The sequence below is a fragment of the Athene cunicularia genome (assembly GCF_003259725.1).
Source record: "Athene cunicularia isolate RWA chromosome 2 unlocalized genomic scaffold, athCun1 chr2_part1, whole genome shotgun sequence".
Lineage (NCBI taxonomy): Eukaryota > Metazoa > Chordata > Aves > Strigiformes > Strigidae > Athene > Athene cunicularia.
The window spans coordinates 73201170-73224107 of record NW_020799095.1 but is presented as its reverse complement, the minus strand read 5'-3'; the positions used below and the strand labels follow the sequence as shown (position 1 = coordinate 73224107).

Here is a 22938-nt window from a genome sequence, read left to right as displayed (position 1 = left end):
TTTAAAACATGGAAAAAACACCCAACCTAATTATTTGGGGACAGCATGATGTGAATGTCAACCTCTTGTAAAGCATCCCAGCTGGTTAATGGTCAGGCACTGCAGCTTTAGACAGGAAGCAACAATGTTTTGATTTCATATTATATCATGCTTTATGTTGTCCAGGGGCCCTGATGGAAAAGAGAAGGAACTCTACATTCTGTTCTACCTTGCAAAGTGGGAACAAAAATATGGTAAAGGTCTACTTTGTACAGGTACAAATGACTAAGTGGAAACAAACAGTACCTTCTGTTACTCTGGAGAGCCAGCAAATGATACCACCTCACCAGAAGAAGTGGATATTGTCTACGAGCTATGGTAGCACAGAGCAAGCTGTCCAGGGAATATAACATTAGTGTTTTTTAATAAAAGACACTGTGTGTGCCCCAGCACACACTCCTTGCCATTCTGTCCAACACTTAGCAACAGACTATTAGGATAAAATCTACCCTCAAGGGGTTTGAGTCTGCTCCCTTTTTTTAAAAAAAAGTGAATGAACAGTGCAAATGTATATTAATTCAAACAAAATGAAAGACAACTAATCCAGACTTGTACTCATGCAATTTAGAAAAGTTTTTTGTGCCAATCTTTCTCTTTTAAATAATTTGCATATAGACTTTATGTTAGATTTCAATTTAGTGCCATATTTGATGGGAGGGCTATAAAGCCTCATAAAAAGGTGTTTAATAAAAATGCTTTCCAAACTTTACGTTAAAAGGCAAGGCAACACCTTAATGAGGTATTTATTCAGTACTTATTTTTCTTAGCATACAGGTACCGCTCTAAGGCTTTGTGAGATTTTTTCCTTGGTTTTAAAATTAGAAAGAAAAAAAACAGGACGAGAGAGACCAACTTCATAGATAAGCTTTAAAATAAGGACAAATAAGCAAGTAGAAAGCAACAGGAGTTTTGTGTGGATTGTGTGGTGCGAAGGTTAGTGTCTGCTTGAAGCTAGCTAATATAGCCAAGTGTAGTTTATAAAAGAGACATCAATGTTTTGATGCTGAAGTTTTGCCTGTTTTAATCTGTAACTGTTTTTTACTGAACAGGGTTTATATATCATTGAATAGTTACAAAGCAGAGACCACACATTAACTAACCTTGAACTGGAGACTGACAGTGGGTTTTCGATGCTTGCTTCCACATTTAAGAGTGTCTTGACTGTTGCGACTTGAAACATGTTCAAATAGATCATAGATGAAATCAAGACTGAAATGGGAAAAAGAATATCTCTAAAGCATATCTTAACAGACTATGAGGCTTACCACTATAGAATGCAAAGAAAACACTGTCCCTTAGAAAGCAGCTCCTCCATCCAAAAAATGCTTATTGATTTTCTCCATAATCTTATTACGCAACAGATTTTGCCTTTGCAGAAAGAGAAAAAAAACCCAACCCAACCCAAAGCAAGACAAAGAGGCTCCTTCTTCTCCACTACCAACACATCACTGGGGAAATGAAGCGTAAAGTCCTAGAGTCCTTACTGCATTTTAGTCCACTCAGCCAAAACTCCAGCTGACTGTAATGGGAACTGTACCTGAACAAAGACTAAAAAATAAAACTTCCATCTTGTTTGGGGCCATAACACAAAATAACCACCCACATGAGCCTCACTTTCAGACACCAGCTGGTGTATGCTGTTTTCTACCCTATCAGGCAGGTATCCTCCTACTGCTTCTACAGAAACACAGATCTTTTAACTCGAGCTCCAGACAGATGTCGGTGCAAGAGCAAAACCAGGCCCCGCAGCTTTAACTCATTTATTACTTTTACCTACATACTTCAACTGACAGATGTTATGTCAGATATGTCATGAAACTAGAACAAACACCACAGAGAGGTAAGTGCTTATTAACAGCTTCCCCTGCACAGAAGGGCTTAAGGGATTTACAAATAAGCAACTAGCGCAGCAAAGCAGGATGGCTGGACAGGATGGGTGAGGACAGCAGCTGAGAGAGCAACAGCCAGGCTCAGCTCCCTCCAATTCTGTCACTCCTCTGTGTGTCCTGGAGTCTCATCCATATAGCCAAAAAAAGGGATGTGGTACAGCTCTGGCTCCCAGCGTACCACTGTAAGGATCTTGAGACCTTACACAGCAGAATGACAGTACCAAAGACATCCAAGCTCAGACTTTCAGAAACATAAATCTTGATAGAAATTCTCCCTTTGAAGCAATTACTATATGGCAATTTGCACTGTGGTAGGGTCTCTGACATCAAGCTTTCAACCAAATTAGGGAATGACATAAATACAAGCAAATTGGGGTGTATCTGAAGAAAAAAAATATGCTTGCACGCTGCCTATGAGGCACCCCGAAACAGTTTAAAACCATCACCAGCTTTCAAGCATCCTTACTTACCACTGAGTAGCAAGTGAGCAATCTTAGTAACTCCCTCGACTGAACAGGGATGAGGTACTGTACAATGTGGGAAAACCTGACCTTTTGAGAAATGATTACAGTCCGATCTGCCTACAGGCACCTCTGGTATTTCTTCTATGCTCATTTCAACTCTGTTAAGGTCTGATGCTATGCAGCATCTAACATATTCAACTCCTGACAGAATTAGTTGGTGGACCCTGGCAGAAAGAGGTGATAGAATACCACTTAACATCATGTCCTAAACAAATTCGCAGAAACGTACCTGCTTTCACGTAACAAGTTCAGAAGATCATCTCTGAAAGTATCTCTGTTTTTCTCCAAGATCCCCCTGACATCATACTGGACCTAGCAGGAAACAGAGCTGATTCAAACAACAAGCCAAGTAGTCAGGCACCTCTGACAAGAGCAGTACTGTATAAAGCACTGAGAGAACAGAGTGCTTTAGTTAAGTCTGAGCAGCCTCAGGGCAAAATTAAGCTAATGAAAACTCCATCTGGAATAATTTCAAGAATTAAAGAAAAGAAAATTACCTCCCCAGCGTAGTGCTTCACTCCAAAGTTGTGAACCGCAACTCTTGGTTTTACATAAAAAGGATTGTTCTAATTGGAGGGGAAAGAAAAGAGAAAAATATTGGGGAGGGGGTGGTCAGGGAGTGGAATGATACAAAGGGACACATTATCCTCTCAACCCAGACCTAATCAAACCCTTGTCTTCCAGTGAACTCCCTGGAAGATTAGTGCTCCAAAAGCAAACAACCAACTTATAACGATAATAGGATTTGTTAGTCTGGGCTGCTTCAAATGCAGTAATAACAGATTTATAGTATCTAAAAAGGCATTATACTAAACCTGACCCCATCTGGCAGAACCATCTATTAATGGCACTTTGAAAAATAAGGCTCTGTCTTAAACTGGCAGTTATGAAGATTGGTGGATATGCTTGTATTCCAGAAATTCTCAAAAATAATTATAGGGTCACAACTAAAGGTAACACTAATCTGGACAGAGCAAACAGCAACCTTTCAGTAAAGGACACGAAAGTGAATACTTAACTGAATCAAAGGAAACTGAAGATCTAAATAATCTTGAGTTCCTGCAGGTTGTCAGAGTTCTAAGAGCAGAATTTGACTTATTCACCAATACAGAAACCTTTACCTGGACAGTAACAACAATATGTTCTTGAGGGTAAGCGACTCAGTCTTGACAAGAAATGATATGAATTGCCATGGAAGTAGGATCATATCCAAACCAGCTTCTACAGCTATGCACCCATATATTTGAACCATGATTTTCTACAGAAGCAAAGACACCCTCCATAATTTGCACAGAAAACATGAGCAAAACATCACATACAGCATGCTGGATATTCAATTTCTCCAGCAAGGTGGAGTCAGTAGCTTGAGGAAAATGGCTCTCTTCATTGATGAGCGCCAGCAGCCCCAGTTTCTAGGACAGCAAGAAGAGGCAGAAAATTAGTGCACAGATGGACACAGATGTCCCCAGTTTGTAAAAATCAGAGTCCTTGAAGTTGTATGCTGAGAGGAGCAAAACCACTTGTACATGACTAAAATCCCACTCTCATAGAGGACTGCAATCCTATTTTTCTGGAAACACTCCTTTTAAAACATACATCATATGATACATGGGCAAAATAAAGAAAAAGAAGCTGCTGGAAGAAGCAACAGTTCTCCTGATGTGGGCAGTTTTTAGGTGCATACAAATGACATTGCCCCAGAATATATCCCCAGCCTCCAAGATCTCCAATGATCAGGAGTCCCTTAAATCTGTTTGTGTAAACAGCCTTTCAAAAATTTTTCTTCCATAAAATTATCTACTCAGTTGTTGAATCAATGCTAACTTTCAGCATCCACAGTGCCCAGTGGCACAGCACAAGATATACAGCTTAACTAACACACTTTGTGAAACACAGCCTCCCTTTGCTTTGCATGTGCATCTGTGTAATTTCCTTTGATGTTCCCTACGTCTCATACTACAAGAGACGGTAACCGAAGCAAGCTTCCCTGCAGTTATAGCAGGTCCAGCAAGCTTCTGTTTGATACAGTCTCTCGAAGAACACAGTTCTACAGGTGCACATTTTAATATGCCACTCCCCATCGGCCCAGAGCAGCTCCTGACAAAGCACACCATCCTGACTGCCTGCTGCCATCAGTTTCTGTGGTTGTCTAAACTCATGCAGCCACACACCCTGCTACAGAGATAAACTCACACAGCCTGCTTGTACTGCTAGCAGAAGTGAACATGGATGAAATGATATATAATAACTTTGTCTTTGTCATTCAGCTGCAGTTATAATTTCTGTGACATGAACTCAGACCTTATCTGCTCCTCACCTCTAACGTTCCTAGCAATAACTGCAGAAACTTCATGCTCTTTTAGTGTTCCTCTAGTACAAATCAGAACATACACAAAATTATGGATGAAGCCAAATTTGGCAGTCAACAAATGAAGATTTTCTGCATTCCATGAAAAGCCATTACGAGAGCAAGACACTGTCATTTCTTCTGTCCCCTCCCTTTATTCTTTTTAATCATCTCCAAATACTGCCTTTGTATATAATCATACACTGTTAAAAGTTACTGAAAAGATAGATACCTATATTGATCTTCTAATATATTCTACAGTATATACATGCATGAAAATGATCTGATTAAAAGTGCACGACTTAAACATCTGAGATTCACCATTTTCTTCACTTGTTCTTTGTGTTGGCAAGTGTTTTAAAGACATATTTCCTCAGAACACAAACTAGAAATAGGTACCAGTATCAAACTCTTTATTACCTTTTCAATAAGATCCAAACACTCTCCATTGTCTGTCCAGTCAATATCCTCCCAAATTAGTCCTTCCCTAAGGAAAATAAGGAGGGCCTTTTTATTGAGAACTAAGACAAAATTATTTTAGATATAGAAATAGGAGGAGCTGATGCATTTATCTTGCAAATTACAGCAAGATTAGCTTGCTTTAAAAAAATACACATGTCCAGACAGAGATTTTGAAAGGAAGCTAAGGTAGATGGGAACTCAGGTTTCAAATGAATACTGGTATTTTCAAAATTCTTTCAAATTTCATCTGCATCTCTTACCTGCTGTATTCCAGTTGCTCCAAGGAAAAGATGTGCTTGTTGAAATATTCCTGAAGCTTTTCATTTGCATAGTTAATATTGAACTGCTCAAAACGGTTTACCTAAAGAGACAAGAAATTTTAAAAAATGCATACACTCCAAGTATTGTACTTTGCAAACAAGGAATTCATTTAAGTCATAACATGTTTAATAATCAAGTTCCAGTGAAGATGACAAAGTTATGTACAACAGTGAAGCATAAATATCAGACAATCCATTTGAACAAACTTTTGAAACCTACTTCAAAGTTTTCAAATCCAAATATGTCCAAAATTCCAATGGACTTGAAGTCTTCTTTGCTCCTGATTCTGCTGTTGATTTTCTTAATGACCCAAGCAAAACACTGAGAATAAAGTGCCATAGCCATAGAATCTCTGCTGTCTATTGCCTGCATTAAAGAAGGAATAAACAACACATCAATGACCCCTGTAACTAGAACTTACCAGACTTTGCTGGTCAGCATCCTTTGCACAGCATAAAGCAATGTATAATGCAAGCAGGTTTGTATTCCTATGTACCTTGACAGCAATTGTATTAACAGCTGCAGAGTGTCATGATCTAAGCTTTAACAGTGTCGGTTACAACAGCTGTACACCTATGTGGCTTTAAAATTACATTTCAAGGTTAAAGCATTCAAAAATTAGGAAATTACAAACTTAAGGTATGGAGGAAGAAAAGAGAAGGGTAGGAAATAACACCGTATTTATCTCTTTCTAGAGGTAAGCATAATGTTATATATACCTATTTCTAATCCCCCTCTTGTAAATAATAAAAATATTTCTGCAAAAAGTTTTCAAGAACACCCACTGGAGACAAATGTCCATAATGAAAAGTATCAGCCTACATGATTAGAATTTGAAAAAAATGGTAAACAATCAGGCTTAATAAGAACAACAAGAGCCAAGCTACAAGCCCTGGCCAGAATGAGAGGATGGAAACTATCGAGATTTCTAAAAGTCCAATTAATAACCTTCCCAAAACCCCTATGTAGTATATTTGATAGCAACTCTGATGCATGAGCTAAGCTTCTGTTCCTGAGTGACAAATGATTTTCCTGGACTTGAAGACCAAGCCATATATTTAACAGACCCTAAAAACATGTCAAAGCTGAGATGCCTTTACCTGTTGTATACTAAGAGGTGTTAGGATTTCTTCTCCCCTGAGTATCATTGATCTCTGTGTCAACGCTTCAGTTAGTTGTGTGGAGTCCAACCCCAGTAGTTCAGCAGATCTACCCAGAGCTGGCGAAAAAGAGACAAATACAAATATGTCCTTAAATATATAAGGTTATGAAACTAATTTGCTGTATTATTATTATTATTGCTAACACCACCACCACTTAATAAACTTCTAAAATTATGGGGATTAGAGATAAAAATACAACTAGAAATGCTAGGATATGTTTTTGCTGCTCATGAAAAGGCACAGTATCATAAATACACACAACTGAAGGAATTTAGCAGTAGAAATTAATCACAAGTCAGAAATATTTACCTTCCTCTTAATGTAACATGTCAAGGACTCAAACTTACACTAACATATTTTTCCAGATACAAACAGTAATTCACTCTTTGTTGACATGAATGGGTTTCAGCTTCCCTCAGGATGATGAGGATAAAGAAAACCCATTAGATGTTTTTCTTACATGCATGCTTTGATTTGCAATTGTGCTATGATGTGGTATATTAAGCAATATGGAATACTACTGCTTATTGTCATATTTGAACAAACATTTAAAATGTTCACCAGGCCAGTCTTTAGACATACCAGCACATACTTTCAGATTTGCAATTGAAATAGTAAAAGCTCTAACAAAAGATACCTTCAGTGGAGATCTCACCTAAGGAACGTATTTGAATACTTATTTTTTATCAATTTGAGAATATTTCAAAGAAGGAATTAAAATGGAATTTCACTACTATTAATGGAATAAATATGTGCCCAAGGTCTTCCCTAATTAAGACCTAACAGACTAATTTTCCTTATCTGTCAAAAAAACAAAAATAACATTCTACTCAACATTTACGGATGCTAAAAAGCAGTAAGACCCTTTCACTGTTTGTCCTCGACATGGTCACATACACTAGCAACAAATATAGCTTTCACAGCCTCAAGAAACATATCTATTTGGATGCATAGCCTTCTTACCTGTCTTAAAGGACACCTGTGCCCCACCAGCAGTGATGAACTCAACGTTTCCTAGATGCAAAATGCCAGCCAACAGCCTCAAAACTTCTCGCACCTCCTCCTTGCTGAACTGCATCACTTCCATTGCAGTCTGGAATGACATGTGAGCTTCTTCGATAAGGTGCACACTGACTCAAAAATGGGGACAAGGACAAACCCACCAACTGTGTTGTCAGGCCTTAGAAAAGCAAGTCAGGACTGATAGAGAGCTGGTGGGAGTTAACTCCTTTGGTTTCATCCCAAATCAAATACACTGTAAGATGTGACAGGCCATCTTGGAACAGGTTAAGTATCACTGGTTTTAAGAAATCTCATTTTGATGCTGTAAGGATGCCGTAATTTGCTTTCAAACTCTTCATTAAAATTGTATAAATACTGGAATGCCCTACTGAGTCATGCATCAGACATGATTTCACTAATTTGCATTAGGAGTTGATAACCTCCTCTGAGTTTTTACAAAATCTTGCCAATTAGCCTGGTAGGTAACAAGGCATGGGGGAGGAAATACAGCAACATCTAAGATTTGCTCATTTCTTGTCTCAACATCAGAGAATTCAGAGGAGACCTTCTGCAGCATATTCTGGGCGAGCCATAATGCCCAATCATCTTACCAGTGTAGTCTCACATCTCACAGCAAAACTGAACAAGAAAGAGAGATTATATAAAATGTGTTGAATTTATGAATAACCCATATGGCAACAATCAAGGCTCAACTACATAAATGAGGAGAATAGAAAATCTCTATCTAACCGAGTATTAAAACGAGAGGAGAAACATACACTTTTCTCTGACACAGAAGGGGTAAGTAATTGTATGTCTTTTGAAATTACTAGAATTTCCCAAATTTGGGTCTAATACGAGCCTGTCTAAGAGCAGATCACAGTTTTATACCCTTACAGTTAGGCTCATCACGTTATGTTCACTGCAGGTGTCTGACAGATGACACAAGACATATTTTATCTTTCATAAATCATCAATTACAAAATGAAAAGCCTCAGACTCATCACAGAATTAAAAGCAGTGAACAGATGATTGAAGGTTTATTTTGTATAGAAGACCTTTCACAACAGAGCTCTCAGAAAGGCAGCAGCATTAGGAGTTCATCTGCACGCTCACCGTGCGCTTCCTCCCTGCCTCCTACAAAAAAGTTTCACTTAAGTAACAGTTCTGGGGCTTAAACCATAATAAAAATAGGCAAAGGAGATGACCATAATAGGAAAAGCCAGGCAAGGGCAAACTGTGGGGTTTCTGCCCTCCTCCTGCCCTGGGAATGCAGCATGGCAGCCTCAGCCCCTGCTCCAAGCCTGCCCACAGCAAGCAAGCATCACCTGCCCAGCTGATTTCATGCTCTGCATACCCTGGAACAATCAGCACAAATTAAATGTCACACTAATCAACTTGAGCTTGTGACTACAATATAGATAAGTTACCAACTTTTCCAACAGCTCCTTCTGCCATACTTGATGAGGATTTTTTACACTAAATAACTGCTGCATCCACTACACACTAATTTGTCAATCTGGCAAAGAGATTAACATAGATAAGCAAAAATAGTTTGGTGAAGGGCATAAACCCAAATCTTTTGTCTGATTTTTAAAACCTAACACATATCACCTTGGTGATACAGTAAGCAATTAGCAATTATCTTATCAGTCAGTATAGACAAATTGCTGTAGCTAATTGGTGTGGGTATAAGATTTATAGCCATTCAGAGAAAGACTCCATCAGGACCTGGTGTTTACATTTTGTTCCACTCTGTTGCGTAAGTTACTCCATACAACTGGATTTCCCAGCTGCAACTTAAAGAGCCATGGAAGGCCAGGTGCTTCGCTCCCCACGTGCTGCACTGCAGACTTGACCCAGTAGGTGCTACGTGACCCGGGCAAAGCTTTAGGACAGAAAAACAGTGGAAGCAGACATAGCTGCACTATGAAACAATGCAGGGAAGGGCAAAGGCATGTAAATGCCTTACTGTCTTCCTAACTGATATTATTTTCATTCCAAAATGTAATAATTTCAGTAAATCACAGCACACTTTGAAATGATACAGTAAAAATCAAATATTGGAGGGAAGGTAAAGACATGCTCAAAATAACAGTGAAGTGTATGAGAAATGTAGCTCCTTGTAAGATTAGTGCCTCAATGAGAGAGCTGCACGTGCAGGTAAGCACAAGAAGGCTTTGTCCCTTGGTCTGTCAATGGCCCCAGGTGCCTGAACCTCTACCATTTTTAAGGCATAAAGAACTAGGGAAAAAACTCACAATGACTTCCTTGAAAGAATCTTTGTCACTGATTGTCTTATCCGCTATACATCCAGACTGATTCAGGTAGTGGTAGTTCTCCGGTACAGATAAGTAAAAAGCATCTAATGAGGAGAGAAAAGAGAATGAGTGAAAAATCCCAAAACAAAAGCACTCCACAAATTTCTATGTCAGAGTTAAACAGCTCACAATTAATTTGGTCAGAAATTATGATGATGCATGAAACAATGTTTTATATTAAAATCAGATATGGGGTTTTGCTTTGCTGGTTTTTGCTTTATTTAGCTGCACTACGGAGTTAACTCTACTTTTTAGCATGCAAAGAGAGAAGGCCCAAAGGGAGATGCCGACATAGCTTTAGGCAATTTTGCACATATACAAATGTAATTTCTTTTGTTCAGTGGATTTATTCTTTATGAGAGAGGATTAGAGGAACCAGAATTATTTCTCTTCGTTGCTGTGGAGTTATTTAGTACCAGTGAAAATATTCAGCTTGAACAGAATGAGGCATATTTGTCCCCAAGTAATTTTCCCAGGGCCACAGCAGAAGCTGGGGGAAAAATTAATGGCAGCTGAGTGACATTCTTCAACTAAGCAGGTTGCTTTATCAAGTTGAGCTCAAATTCACACTCACTGAATCCCAGCTGAATAAATAACTAACTTTTCTGCTTGGGTCAGCGGGTTTCTGCAGTTAAATTCTCCACTGCTGTCACCATGGCTGATTGCTAGCAGAAAGCCACTACAGTTGTGTGACTCGCGCTTTGCCACTCACCTTTCTCTCTCTCTTCTATCCCTGCCAGCAGAGCATAGAATATATGATAATTTCTTTCCCCGGGGTTTTGTCTTACTACACGATTCTGTCAAAGTAAAAAAAATTGTTTCCATTTAAGCAATCATTTTTAAGAAATTTTATCCACAATTTCAAAGAAAATATTAAATCAAACAAAATTAACTGACCAAAATCAAACGTCAACTTACTTTTTCCAATAAATCTATGGCCAGGAAGAAAAACTTTAGTCAAGGAATAAAGTAAACAGCAATCAATGCACAAATTATTTATAATCTTCCTTCTTTCATCTGAGACAATAGGAAGAGCATCATGGTCTTTTCTTATGACATGCCTACTGCCATAACAAGATGAATAATGTGGCAACAATGATTAATACTGCAGCAGTTCTAATACCAATGTGTTCCCACACCTCCTTCTCCTCCATCCCATCAAAACTGGACTTGTCGTGTTCTGCATTTTAAACTACATCTGCTTTTCTTTACTCTTCCTTTTCCCTAAAGCTTGGACACAGCTTTAGGGATTAAATTTGTTGCACTGCAAAAGCAGCTTATGTTCAAAAGACTAGGTAGGATCTTCTTGGTATATTGCTCATTCCCATACCTCTGGTGGAGCTGGCTCATGATCCAATTTTGCCAAATGCAGGACAAATCCAAGGATTTGACCCACCCAGGCTCACACGGCAGAAATTCAACAGCTCTGCTCTTTCAAGTACTTTTCCAGAAAAGTAAGAAGGTTATCTTTGAATATAATAAATGAGGGAAATAGCTGACAAATGAAGTTATCGCCAAGAACTCAGGCTGTTTTATCTCACCGTGTAGGAATATGCACGCTAGCAGTAGCAATACAAAATCCTGATCCTCCAAGAGATTATAAAGCCCACCTTGCCACAAAAGCATGTGTGCATGTGCACAAACACATGCAGACTTGGCTGTTACTGCTTCCCTTTTCCACCTAACTCAGTTGAATTTAATTGTGCATGTTTCAGGAAGAGGTGAAAGGACAGACAAGGGCGAGCCACTTCTCTCTCAGACCTCCGCAGAGGAGGTATGTAGGGGCTGCCCGCAGCCAGGGGTAAAATCACCAAATGAGGATACAATCTATAATTCTTCCTCCCTGAATGTTTCCTTTCTGACAGATGTTCAGCTGAATAAACTTCCCAAAGCGACTTGAGTTGTTGTTGTAAACAGTCTTTGCATTGCCAAAAGCTTCCATAATTGGGCTGTGAAAATACAGAAGGACAAGAGCATTAACATGTGATCAGCATGCCAACAGTTTCACATGGGACGGGTGAAAGAAATAGCACTCTGAAAAGCTCACTTCTGATACCCTCCTCAGCCACAGCCTACATCCTTAGTATTATCCTCAATTTATAAACAACAGGCCGCTCAATTTTCTATCAAAAGATGCAAGTATTCGAGCAACAGGAAGATTAACCATACTAAACTACTCTGCAGCTTAATCTGTAACTGCTCAAAAGATGCATGCCTTTCTCATTGCAGTACTCAAATTGTAGAAATAAGAAATCTCGGCACATGCAAATTGCCAGACAGATGTAGGGGAAATAGTCATTGTTCTAAGGCAATTTAAAAAAATAACTACATCAAGATACAGCAGGTAAAAAAGAGGTGAAGCACGATAAATAAAAGTAAAAGCATCTCAAATTGCCTTTGTTTTTAAAGAGTTTAGAACCATGTGTTATTTCATTTGAACACTGGGGGGATTTTTGCTTGCATAGAGTGTGTCTAATTTATCTGAGGCGTTTACTCATCTGCCTTATCAGTCCTTCTTATCCTCCCTTTCTTCAGCATGCTTTTACCACTTGCACACTCCAACCTCACCATGCTGTATTTTGTTCCACCTTATCCCCAGGCTACACAAACCAAACCAGTGGTTTCTCTCTCCCACCAGCCCTTTCCCTCACTCTGAATTCAGCCCCACACAAAAATATAAGCCACCACTAAAGCATCATCCAATTCAAAACTCTGCATCTTTTTCTTCATTAAGGTATACTGTGCTCACAACTTGCTCGAGCAGCCCAGGTAGTTTTGTTGAATGGAAAATTTCTCCCCTTTCAGTAGTCATTTTATTATCCAGTATATGCACCCACATCTTTAATTACATTGCAAACTCTTACTTCAATGACAAGGCTTATGTCTTCTGGAAAAAAAATACCTGTATATTGAAAGATCTAGTACCTGCTCTCAAGAATAGCTTGCTCGACACAGGAGGTCTTCTCTCTGCAGGACAGCTCCAGTGAATGTTGGCTCATTGCAGACAAGAACTTGAGAATTAGCTTAGTGCTTTCTGTCTTACCAGCACCACTTTCACCACTGAAAGAAGAGGAGGAAAGCATTTGTACAGTTCCACCTGCCAGGAGAAAAGCCCTCCGGCCAGCCCTCCAAACTCCAAATTACTGGAGGTCAGGGAGTGTGAGGTGATTAGAAATTATACTCAAACAGCAGCAGAATACCCTTTTAATCTTGCTGAATATGACATTCAGCACAAAATGCAAACTATCTTCAGACTTCATATCACTGTTTACACAGCATTTCAAGGCACTGATTGTGTAAGGATGTACACAACACCCATGAGGCAACAAAGAGCTCTCTGAATACAAACAACTATCTAACAATTCTCACCAACATGGAAAACTGAATTTAGAATAAAAGCATCGCAATGGTCAGGGAGAAAGTCCAGAATATGAATTAAGCTGGGAAAGTTTGCAATTATGTTGCAGCAGTCTAGGTAAGCAGGGAGCCCTGCTGTGAGAAGGAGGTTAAAGACACCCAATACATATTATAACACATAACAATTACTAGTGTAATACATACTGATATTCTTAGATACATATTCTTTAAACAAACTTCTGATATGCAAATCCAAATAAACCAGATACATGAGTTCAAAATATACAATTTTCACCTCTCATCACTGTCACTGGAGATGTAAAACCTCTCATCTTCAGCCATAGAAGAACAAAGCTACTTGATAATACTAAATTGACATGTTAAAAACAAACTGTTAATAAGCAATCTTGCTGATACAAACAGAAGGCAATATACTCAATTTTTCTTCAAAACTAACTCTAAAAAGGGAAGGTATAAATTTGGCTCATTTCCCCAGTATCATTTCCCTCCAATTATGTAGCCTTATAATTAAAACACACCATGAGCCATTAACAAACATAACTTGCAGCTACAGTTTGTCTAGTTTGCTTAGTTGTCGTCTGAAGTAATCTCATTATATCCTAAACTGCAGCATAATTCCTAGTTTTCCTAATTCCTAATTAAGTTGTGCCTAATTCCAGTCTACTCCCAATGAAAGGAGGTACATTTTGGTTTTATCCTAGCCTTTTCATTGTAGCAAGTGGGAGTTTTGTCTCTGACTTTCATGGAACATTATTGGGCATGTGGAACAAGCTTAGTTTATTTGACAGTCTTTTGTTGTGCCACAGCCGAGTAGTGACCCTGGTGATTTTAGCCTATAGCAAAGTCTAATGATGCTTTCTAGTAAAAAGCAAAGAAGAAAGGTACATCAAAGCAGCATGGCATTTTCATGCAAGTGAATGCCAACAATTACAAAAATAATCAGGGAAGATACATTCAGAAAACATGAGGCACAGAGTTTTGTAGCTGAGATTCAAGTGTTTTCCAAAAAGAATCAGAGTCTTTAAAATACTTCATAAAACTTCATACAGACATGCCACCTGCTGATATGTTCCAGCAGGTATGAATCATCTATCATACTTCCATCAACTCAAAATTCTGTAGTATTTTTGTTTTACCTTTGATATCTGAGCTTTTTGGTATTTGCTCCCTTTCTATTTGCAGGCCCTCAGTCACTCGTGCTCCTTTGCCAACAAAGCAAATATTTAATATTCTTACTGCTAGCTTTGAAAGAGCTTCACAAACCCTTGCACTATCCTTGTCTAGTGAAAAAAAATCATCAAGTGATACATACCTCTTCCTGCCTAAATTCTAACCCTCTGAGCAGCGTATAATAGCTCAACAGCAGGGATATGGGTGCCAAGGAGGACATCAGCTCTTTCACTGACATCATCCTTCCTTCTGTCCCCACCTTCTGTCCCATGTTCTGGAGCACCTGTAGCGCTATGGAACGTGAATGTTACCCCACCATAAGAGCAATTCTACAAGTGAGATACTCAAAGCTGATGGAAAAATACTTCCTGTGCCTATCTCTGGTGCAGTTGGTATTACACACAATCATATGCTCTTGATATTTTCTTAAATCAGGAGGGGCTCAAAACTGGATCAGGCCGAAGATCTACCTGCCCAGTGTCCTATGACAGTTGCCATATAGAGATGTCCAAGGAAGACATCCAATACTTCCCTTCTGTGTTCTTTCAGCTTTCAATTATTTGCTGTTCAGAGGGTTCCTGATCTAAACCTGATTTCTATGTGTCTTGAAACTCTCAACAGTTTTATCTTCTATGAGCTTCTAGTCATACTCCCTTAAAAAGCATATGAACGTGCCTTGTTTCAGATCTGCCCCCTATTAGCTTCATCTGATGCCCTCTAATTCTCATATTGGAAGAAGAAACCAACAACTTATCACAGCACTCCCTCTCTCTGCTGTGCATGTCTTCATGCTAAGTCTCCCCAGTTAGAGCTGCCCATCTCCATTAGCCACTCCCCATACAGAGCCACATTGTACCTCTGGTTGCTCCTTTTTGTTGCCCTCTGAACCACCCCAAGTTCCACAGAGTCCTGCATATCAAGCAAGGGGGAAAAAAGCTACTAAAAATTACTCAATATACTATCAAAGGATGGATTTACCCAGTGTTCTCTATTAATCCACCAGTAACTGCTCTATTCAGTTTTACAATTACTATCGAGCACCGAGTGAATGTATTCCTGAAGCCCTCTGGCATGACAGTAATATCTCACCCCTGCAGAGGAACCAATAATTTTATGTGCATCAAGTCAGATCTGCATTTTTCCTTTACAAAATGCTTTACAAAAAATGGTTATTAATAATGAGATGAAAATAAAAAACAAGCATGCTAAACTTTAAAGTTGTTTCTTCAACCCTACAGTACATAATACACTAACAATAGGCTAAGTGGGATTAATCTTTCAGACTCTTTAGAAAGTCTGCACCTAACAAGGGTGAATTTTTTAGTGCACAGTTAACCTTTCCAACAACCTTTCCACCCCATGAGTTTAAGTGCCCAGCTCGTTCCACACCACCACATTGAGTGTTGGGAATATATTGTGCGACAGCAACCCACAAGGCCCCCACTTAGGGGATCTTTAGACTTTCTCCATGACTTGTCCCACACAGGCCATCTTGCTAAAGGCACAGCAGCCTGGAGTCTGGACTGCCACAGTGGAAAAAGGGGCACCAAGAGAGACTCTTCATTCTGAAGGACATAACACAAGTGAGGTGGTAGCAACACTTCTCTAAATACTTCTCAATTCTGTCTGCTGGCTTTAAAATCCCAAAGACAAATACACACAGACAAAATAGGCCCCTTTCAGCAAATACTGTTCATCAAACACACATATGAATTTTGGTGTCAGTCCCCTAAGAACATCTTACCATCACAAGTCTGGGTCTCATCCAAAGAGTACTTTGGTTCACATCGATTTTCAAGCTGAATAACAACAACAACAACAGGCCATCAGATGATAACAGAGAACAAACTGGTGTCAGACTGTGATTTCCCACTCACAGCACTGACTTGAGTGTCATTCAGGGTGACTGTTGCTGCTTCTTTGACTGCTTTACACTTCGAGTGCTTTAAAGCCAATCAACTGCCACTGTATCTGGGAGTAAGAGCATGTGTTTGCTTGCGCATGGACTCAACCACCTTTAACAGAGCAGCAACAAAAGAACGCCTTAAAGATAGTCTCCTATTCTTACAATAAAGGGGTGGAAGCTTGAACCTGGTCCCAGCTTGTGAACGTGAACTAATCCTGAAGGAACTCAGTCCCTTCCTTACATCAGGACAAGCTGTTTGGCTATTTCTTGAGTAAGACAGACTCTCTTCATGTTGCTGCTGAGGCACCCAGCTGAAAAATCAGATGTTAATAATTTTTTTTTTTTTTTAACATGTCTGTTGTAGCAGCAAATTCAACTGTGGCAGGCTTTTTTTTTTTTTTTCCTTCTTTGTTTTAAATGAAACTGGACTCTGTGGTAAGGTTCAGAGCAACATGAAACTCAGCATTCATTGATGTAGGTGTTTTTGTCTACATGAAATACCTAGTTCAATAGCCAGATACACAATTTTTAGCCTGGGAGGGCGAAAATGCCATTCACAACTGTGTAAATATTCTAATGCACGTGTTGTGCACAGCTTCTTCAATGTGCTGTTTTGTTAGCATTTTAGGTTGCTAAGTCATTTTTTATGCAGCACTACCATGAATTAAAATAAGCCTATATAACACAGGCTGATAAATAAGCATCTTTGGATGACTCTAATATAATCTCTTCTGTATTTCCTTCCTTTTCACCTCTGGTCTGTATGGTTATACTGGGAAAATGGGTCTTGCATTTATATTCCATTTTGAGTCACTAATTCAGGTTCTTGCCTTAACCCTCTCATCTTACCCTACTCAGACAAACATCCCAAGCATTTCAAAACAGTAGAAGCTTTTTCACAAGTTTTTGAACCCAGTGCCTTAAGAAAGCTCCAAATCAAAGCTGAGCTAATTCTGGATGCCAGCAGGGGGCACTTCAAGTCCAGAGGAGCACAAGAAAGCGTTCAGGACCTTATACCTCATAGGGCTGTTACAGATTGCTACTGAGTTTTTTAAGATTCCCAAAATCAGTAGCAGGTGAAACCGCATATCAGAATGTGAAGTCTACACGAACAATGCACTCATTTTAACTGGATGTATCTGTTTATTGTGTTTCCGTCATGCAACAGAATTTTCCTTTTTATTATCTCTTACACTAAATACAAGACCAGAGTATTTGCCTGAACTCAGACACTGCAGGGCTCCACTTGACCATTTTTTTCAAATGCCAGTAGTAATCAAGAAAGCCTGACAGTGACTTGTTGCAACATCTAATCCTAAACCAGTAAAAGATACAGGAATAACCACCATGCTGAAGATGACAAGCACACTTCTGATACCCCAAACAAAGTACGTGATCACAGAGACTTTCCTCAACTTCGTAAGGGCCACTGAAAACCTTCAGCAATTTTTAAAAATCCTGCTCTGAGCTCTTCATAGTTACAGCTAATAATACTGTTTTGGGAAAGTAGATTTGACTTTTCATTTTTTGATTTGAATTGCACATTCCCTCAATTTCTGTAGAAACAAGATACCCTTATAAGGTTTTATTGCAGCACTTGTCTGAAACACTGAACTTATACAAATCATCGTTTTAATCCATGACCACAGTAAACAATTTTAAAAGGGGTTGTTAATGCAAAACTTCTCCATATTATGGCTTATCTGCACCAAGGCACATAGTTTACAGAGCAGGGAGTGCTGGAGACTTCTCTGGAACATCAGAGACTTGAGCTTATGTCCTTTTTAGGAGACAGCCTGGTTTTGTCTTGGCAGGTTGTGGGGAATGAGAAGGAAAGGTAAAATACGTGGGCCAGGATAGAATGGCATTAACAAAAATACCGATGGCTATCTTCTAGGCACCAGAAATTATTTTGGTCCCCAAAATTTGGGTACATGGGCTGTTCACAAGTAGCTACTGGCATTAAAACAGAAAAACATGACTCCAGGCTAGCTATTTTCACAAGACAAAGATCTCTGTGCATTTCATTTTTTCTTGAAGTGTCACCTGGACTCAGCGTTATGTATAAAAATATTTAAAATATACTCAGCACTATGTATTAAATAATAAAAAGGAGAAACAGAGTTAAAGAAAGATTAAAAACACACTCAGCCCCCTCCATCTCTGTGCCACTGATGGGCAGAACCTGCCTAGAGATGAAGGCAGGTGGGGACTGTGACCTGAGAGCTTGCATTCAGTTGGAACCACACATAGCTGTGTTGCATCTGATCCACATTTCCAACAGATTGAGTGCTGAACTACATGCACCAAATCCTTCTCTTACCCAGGAAGCCTTGCAAACTGGCCTATAATCTTAAATGCCAGTAGAAACTGTCTATTGCAAAAGGTGCTGATCTCACTCTGCCTCATCCCTTCTAACCTACCAGCTGCCCCATGCCGTGGTCCCATGGCTGTCACAAGGGCTCCTGTGGAGGTCAGGAGACAGCCGAAATTGTGTCACCTTGTGTCTGAAGAGATCCCCATGCTTGTGCCGCAGGAAGGTGAGAGCAAACAGGCTTAAGCACAAAAACACTGCAAAGGCAAGAGAGGAGAGGGAGGACAAACACCAGCTCTTTCACCCCCGTCTTGAACACCACCCCTGGCCCAGAGCCCGATGGCTGATGTCATGCTGCCACTGCCACTGAGCTGCTCCTCCCAATCCGGCAGGCAAGGCTTTGGATTCCCTGCCTGTGTGTGAGCCAACGCAGCTGAGCTGGCAGGCAGGGGAAAGACCAAAGAGCTGGCTGCATTTTCAGTTTTTCTAAAGCAAGAAGGAAGAAGGAGCTGAAAGCAGCAGAAAGCTATTGAAATGCCAACTGCTCTCAACATAGGTTTGGCCCGAGTGAGATCCTGAATACCAGTGACACAGTAGATCAAATGTGAAGCTGTTAAATCACCACTAAATTAAAGCACAACGAGATTAAGCAAGGAAGATTAATCAGGCAGAATTAAGTGGCTGAAATACGGAGGGTTTTCTCTTTTGCTATTCTTATTTACCACATTTTTCAAGACTGGTGGTTATTTTTTCTTTTCCTCTTGGAAAAGAAACAGGGTTCAGGGTCTAGTGGCGACAAACTACTGAGCTTCAGAGGGATGTTTAAACCGGTGGGGGAAGCACTTAGAGTAACATTAGATGGGTAAGCAGCAAAAAATGCACAAAAATACAACAGATTTTTTCACTACTTGGAACTGTAAGATGCCGAAGAAAAATTAACATCTTGTTAGAGATCCACAGAACAATACAGAGCCCAAGCCCGTGCTCCCAAACCACCTTGGAAGGCTCACCAGCAGCAATAATCAAAGCAGCAGCCGCAGCCGCCATTTACCTGATGAGGATACACTGGCTGTCGTGGCGCTTCCAAAGGCAGCGGTAGCACTCGTTTGCCACTGCGAAGATATGAGGTGCAATCTCTCCCATGTGGTGCTTGCTGTATCGCTCCACGGCAGCGCAGTCATACAGTCCCGGGATGCTCTTGTAAGGGTTCACGGAGGCAACTATTGAACCGATGTATGTCTGCAAGCACACAGCCCCCCCAGAGTTGTTATTATACGCAGGGTGGAACAGATTAAGAATCTTCTCAAATGAAAGACAACAAATACACATCTGCAAAAACCTAGCAATCCTCTGGATAAAAGTTGCTAGTATTTTTCCCTTTCTTCCTTTCAACAAAAGCAACAGAAAGGCACAAGTTGTTTCCACTTCTACCATGTTTTCACGCTTAACCCACCTACAGCACAGAGCTTCTGGGCTATATAAATCCCTGCCTTAACGCCACTCACAGCTGCACAGTAATGCCTATGAGCACTGGTCTACAGCTGCTTCTCATGCATTCTTAGGGACTTGCTGAACTTAATAAAACCTGTCTCCCAAGTATTATTGTAAAATAGAGTATCTAAGTGCTCCTCTGCTATTCATTTTTAAAACAGAACTATCAGACATTATGCTAGGCACTAACACCATTATATGGTAGCAGGCCCTAAGAAAAGAACATGAACTGTCAGATGCTTCCAAAGCACTGGGTTTTCTGCAACCTAATTTATTAGTAGTTCGAAGTACAACGGCAGCTGACAAGGCATTCATTTCTATCCCACTGCAATTAGAGAACACATCAGTTAAAACCACCCAGGTAGCAGCTTATGCCCATTCCCATTGCCTTAACTCATTAGGCTGTGGTAACATGATCATTTGCAACAGTCTATTCACAATGCTGTTCATTTTCTCAGTCACCTTCTATCCACTTCAATATATTTTTCAAATAAAATCAAATTAACTGAGGCAGGAAATAACATGCTTGATGCCCCCCACCAGAATTCCCAGTACATTTCTGGGGCATGTGAAATTAACTGAAGTATCATACAGTGTGTGTGGTGCTACTGCTGCGATATAATTTCATTTCGTTAATCACCCTTTCTGCAGTTACAGGCAGGATGCTGACACCTGGCTTCAACAGCCCTGCTGCAGACTTGCAAAGAGCCAGGCTGTGAAGCCTCCAGCGCTGTAACAAGGTCCCCACGTACAGACAGATGCTTCACCAACAGCCAACCCCCTTGTTGCCGACAGGAACCAGCTGTGAAGCTGACAGCAGGACTGGGGCTCTCTTCACGTTCGCAGCACACTCTCCAGAAAGGGCTGGATAAGGTGAGCAGCATCTTGCACACCACAGAAACACAGCCCCATGTTCTCCCCTTGCAGACACCCCCTCCTCTGGCAAGTCACCACAGGGGCACTCACTGAGAGGCAAGGACCATCAGCTCCCCCACATTTTCCTTTCCTGTCGGTCTCTTCCACATTTACAATCCACATCTAACTGCCTCTCTCTTCTTCTCCTTAATTAAAAAATAATTATTGCTGTGTATAAGCTCTCATTTCTCACTGTTACCCTGCTGTTACATTCCCCATTATCCACCTGTTCATCCTCCATCAGGTCCAACACAAGTAGCAGCTTTGAGCTTTTGCTAAGGGGACTACATCAGGGTCCTTGAAATTATGACAATTTTATTAGCTGCAAGGGAAACATTCCTCCTCACTGTAACTCAAGTACTCTTTACAGAGCCGTGAACTTTCAATCTATGTGTTTTATTAAAGCTCCATGCTGTGCAATAGCTCAGAAGGCTTCATCTAGAGGAAAGATACCATTTCAACACAAGATCGTATTGCAGGGCAATTACAGCACTGAGACAGCAGTTTAATTTCCTGGGATCATCCCCTCTTGGATTCTTAAATAAGTAACAAGGAAGTCTCCAAGAACAGAATTCCTCAGTTTGATACATATTTCAGCACAGATTACATGGGCAAAATTATAAGATTTTTTTTTTTTTAATTACATGAATACAGTACAAGTATGACCAATAAAACAGACTGCTACAGATTTTCCTGTTTACATTACTGAAGTCTAACTAAAGTCTTACTAAAATGTAGGAAGAGTAACTTGAGACATGCCATCACAACAGATGCCATGTCAAAGAAGCAAAAACATAAAACATGATACCATCTAACTTTATAACTGTGCATCCTCTCTGTAGAATCTGCGTGATCAAGTACCTGACAGAACAACATCACCATGCTCCCTGATTCTCCTGTGATAAAGCACTGGGAAAACTGCCCCATCCCTTGCTACAATGCAACATGTCTTGTTTCTCCTATTTCAAATGGTAAGTATCACAACAGACAACAGTAGCCCACTTCTGCACAGACTCACTTAACATGAGGCAAACTTTCACATGGCTTAAGCATAATGTTTTTTAACTTACATAAACACTTCCAGAATATCAGTCATTATTGTGAATAAGAAAAGGTTTTTTATTGATAAAGTCAACTGGCTGCATTGCCTTGTAATTCATGTATGGTAGTGTATTATGGCAACAACAGAAACCTACTGAATAACCAAAATGATACTCTCAAAAACAATTCCTAAATCACCTCATGAAGTAATGTTTAGGACATGTCACTATTTTAAAAATTCCTTCCCTCTCCTTCCAGCAAAATTGTAAAGAAACACAACCTCTACTGAAATAGGTCCAATTCTGTGGTTCCAGTCTTCTGGTGCTTTGAGTATATACTACCTCTTTGCAGAAGTTAAATGCATGCACAGATTGCCACCAAATTATAATGGTACAAGACAGAACAAGCTCAGGCCCTCAAAAAAACAAGCCTTCCTCATCCCAAGGCAAGAACACAGAGTTATATTCTTCACAGACAGTGGATGAGATTTACCATCTACCAAGTGTCATAATTCAACATAGGAGCAGCCACAACCAGATATCTGCATGGACTCACTATGAGTTAGCTGGCCCAAGTGAAAGTTCTACCTTACCCCAAGGCAGTTCAGCAAGGTATTGATGAGCTGAAGCAGCACCGTTATTCCCATTCCCATTAA

General features: G+C 39.9%; 1 protein-coding gene across 1 annotated transcript in view; it reads right to left on the bottom strand.

The window, feature by feature from the left end:
• MYO10 (myosin X) overlaps window positions 1–22938 on the bottom strand; it is a 139919-nt gene that overhangs the window by 58987 nt on the left and 57994 nt on the right. The window contains exons 3-17 of the mRNA XM_026842406.1: window positions 19888–20075; window positions 12994–13128; window positions 11893–12017; window positions 10987–11000; window positions 10781–10865; window positions 10009–10112; window positions 7709–7838; window positions 6683–6801; window positions 5802–5948; window positions 5522–5622; window positions 5220–5286; window positions 3772–3864; window positions 2950–3018; window positions 2682–2764; window positions 1140–1248 (exon numbers count right to left, since the gene is read on the bottom strand). Coding sequence (XP_026698207.1) covers window positions 1140–1248; window positions 2682–2764; window positions 2950–3018; window positions 3772–3864; window positions 5220–5286; window positions 5522–5622; window positions 5802–5948; window positions 6683–6801; window positions 7709–7838; window positions 10009–10112; window positions 10781–10865; window positions 10987–11000; window positions 11893–12017; window positions 12994–13128; window positions 19888–20075 — 1569 coding nt within the window. The remainder of the gene's footprint in view (window positions 1–1139; window positions 1249–2681; window positions 2765–2949; window positions 3019–3771; window positions 3865–5219; window positions 5287–5521; window positions 5623–5801; window positions 5949–6682; window positions 6802–7708; window positions 7839–10008; window positions 10113–10780; window positions 10866–10986; window positions 11001–11892; window positions 12018–12993; window positions 13129–19887; window positions 20076–22938) is intronic.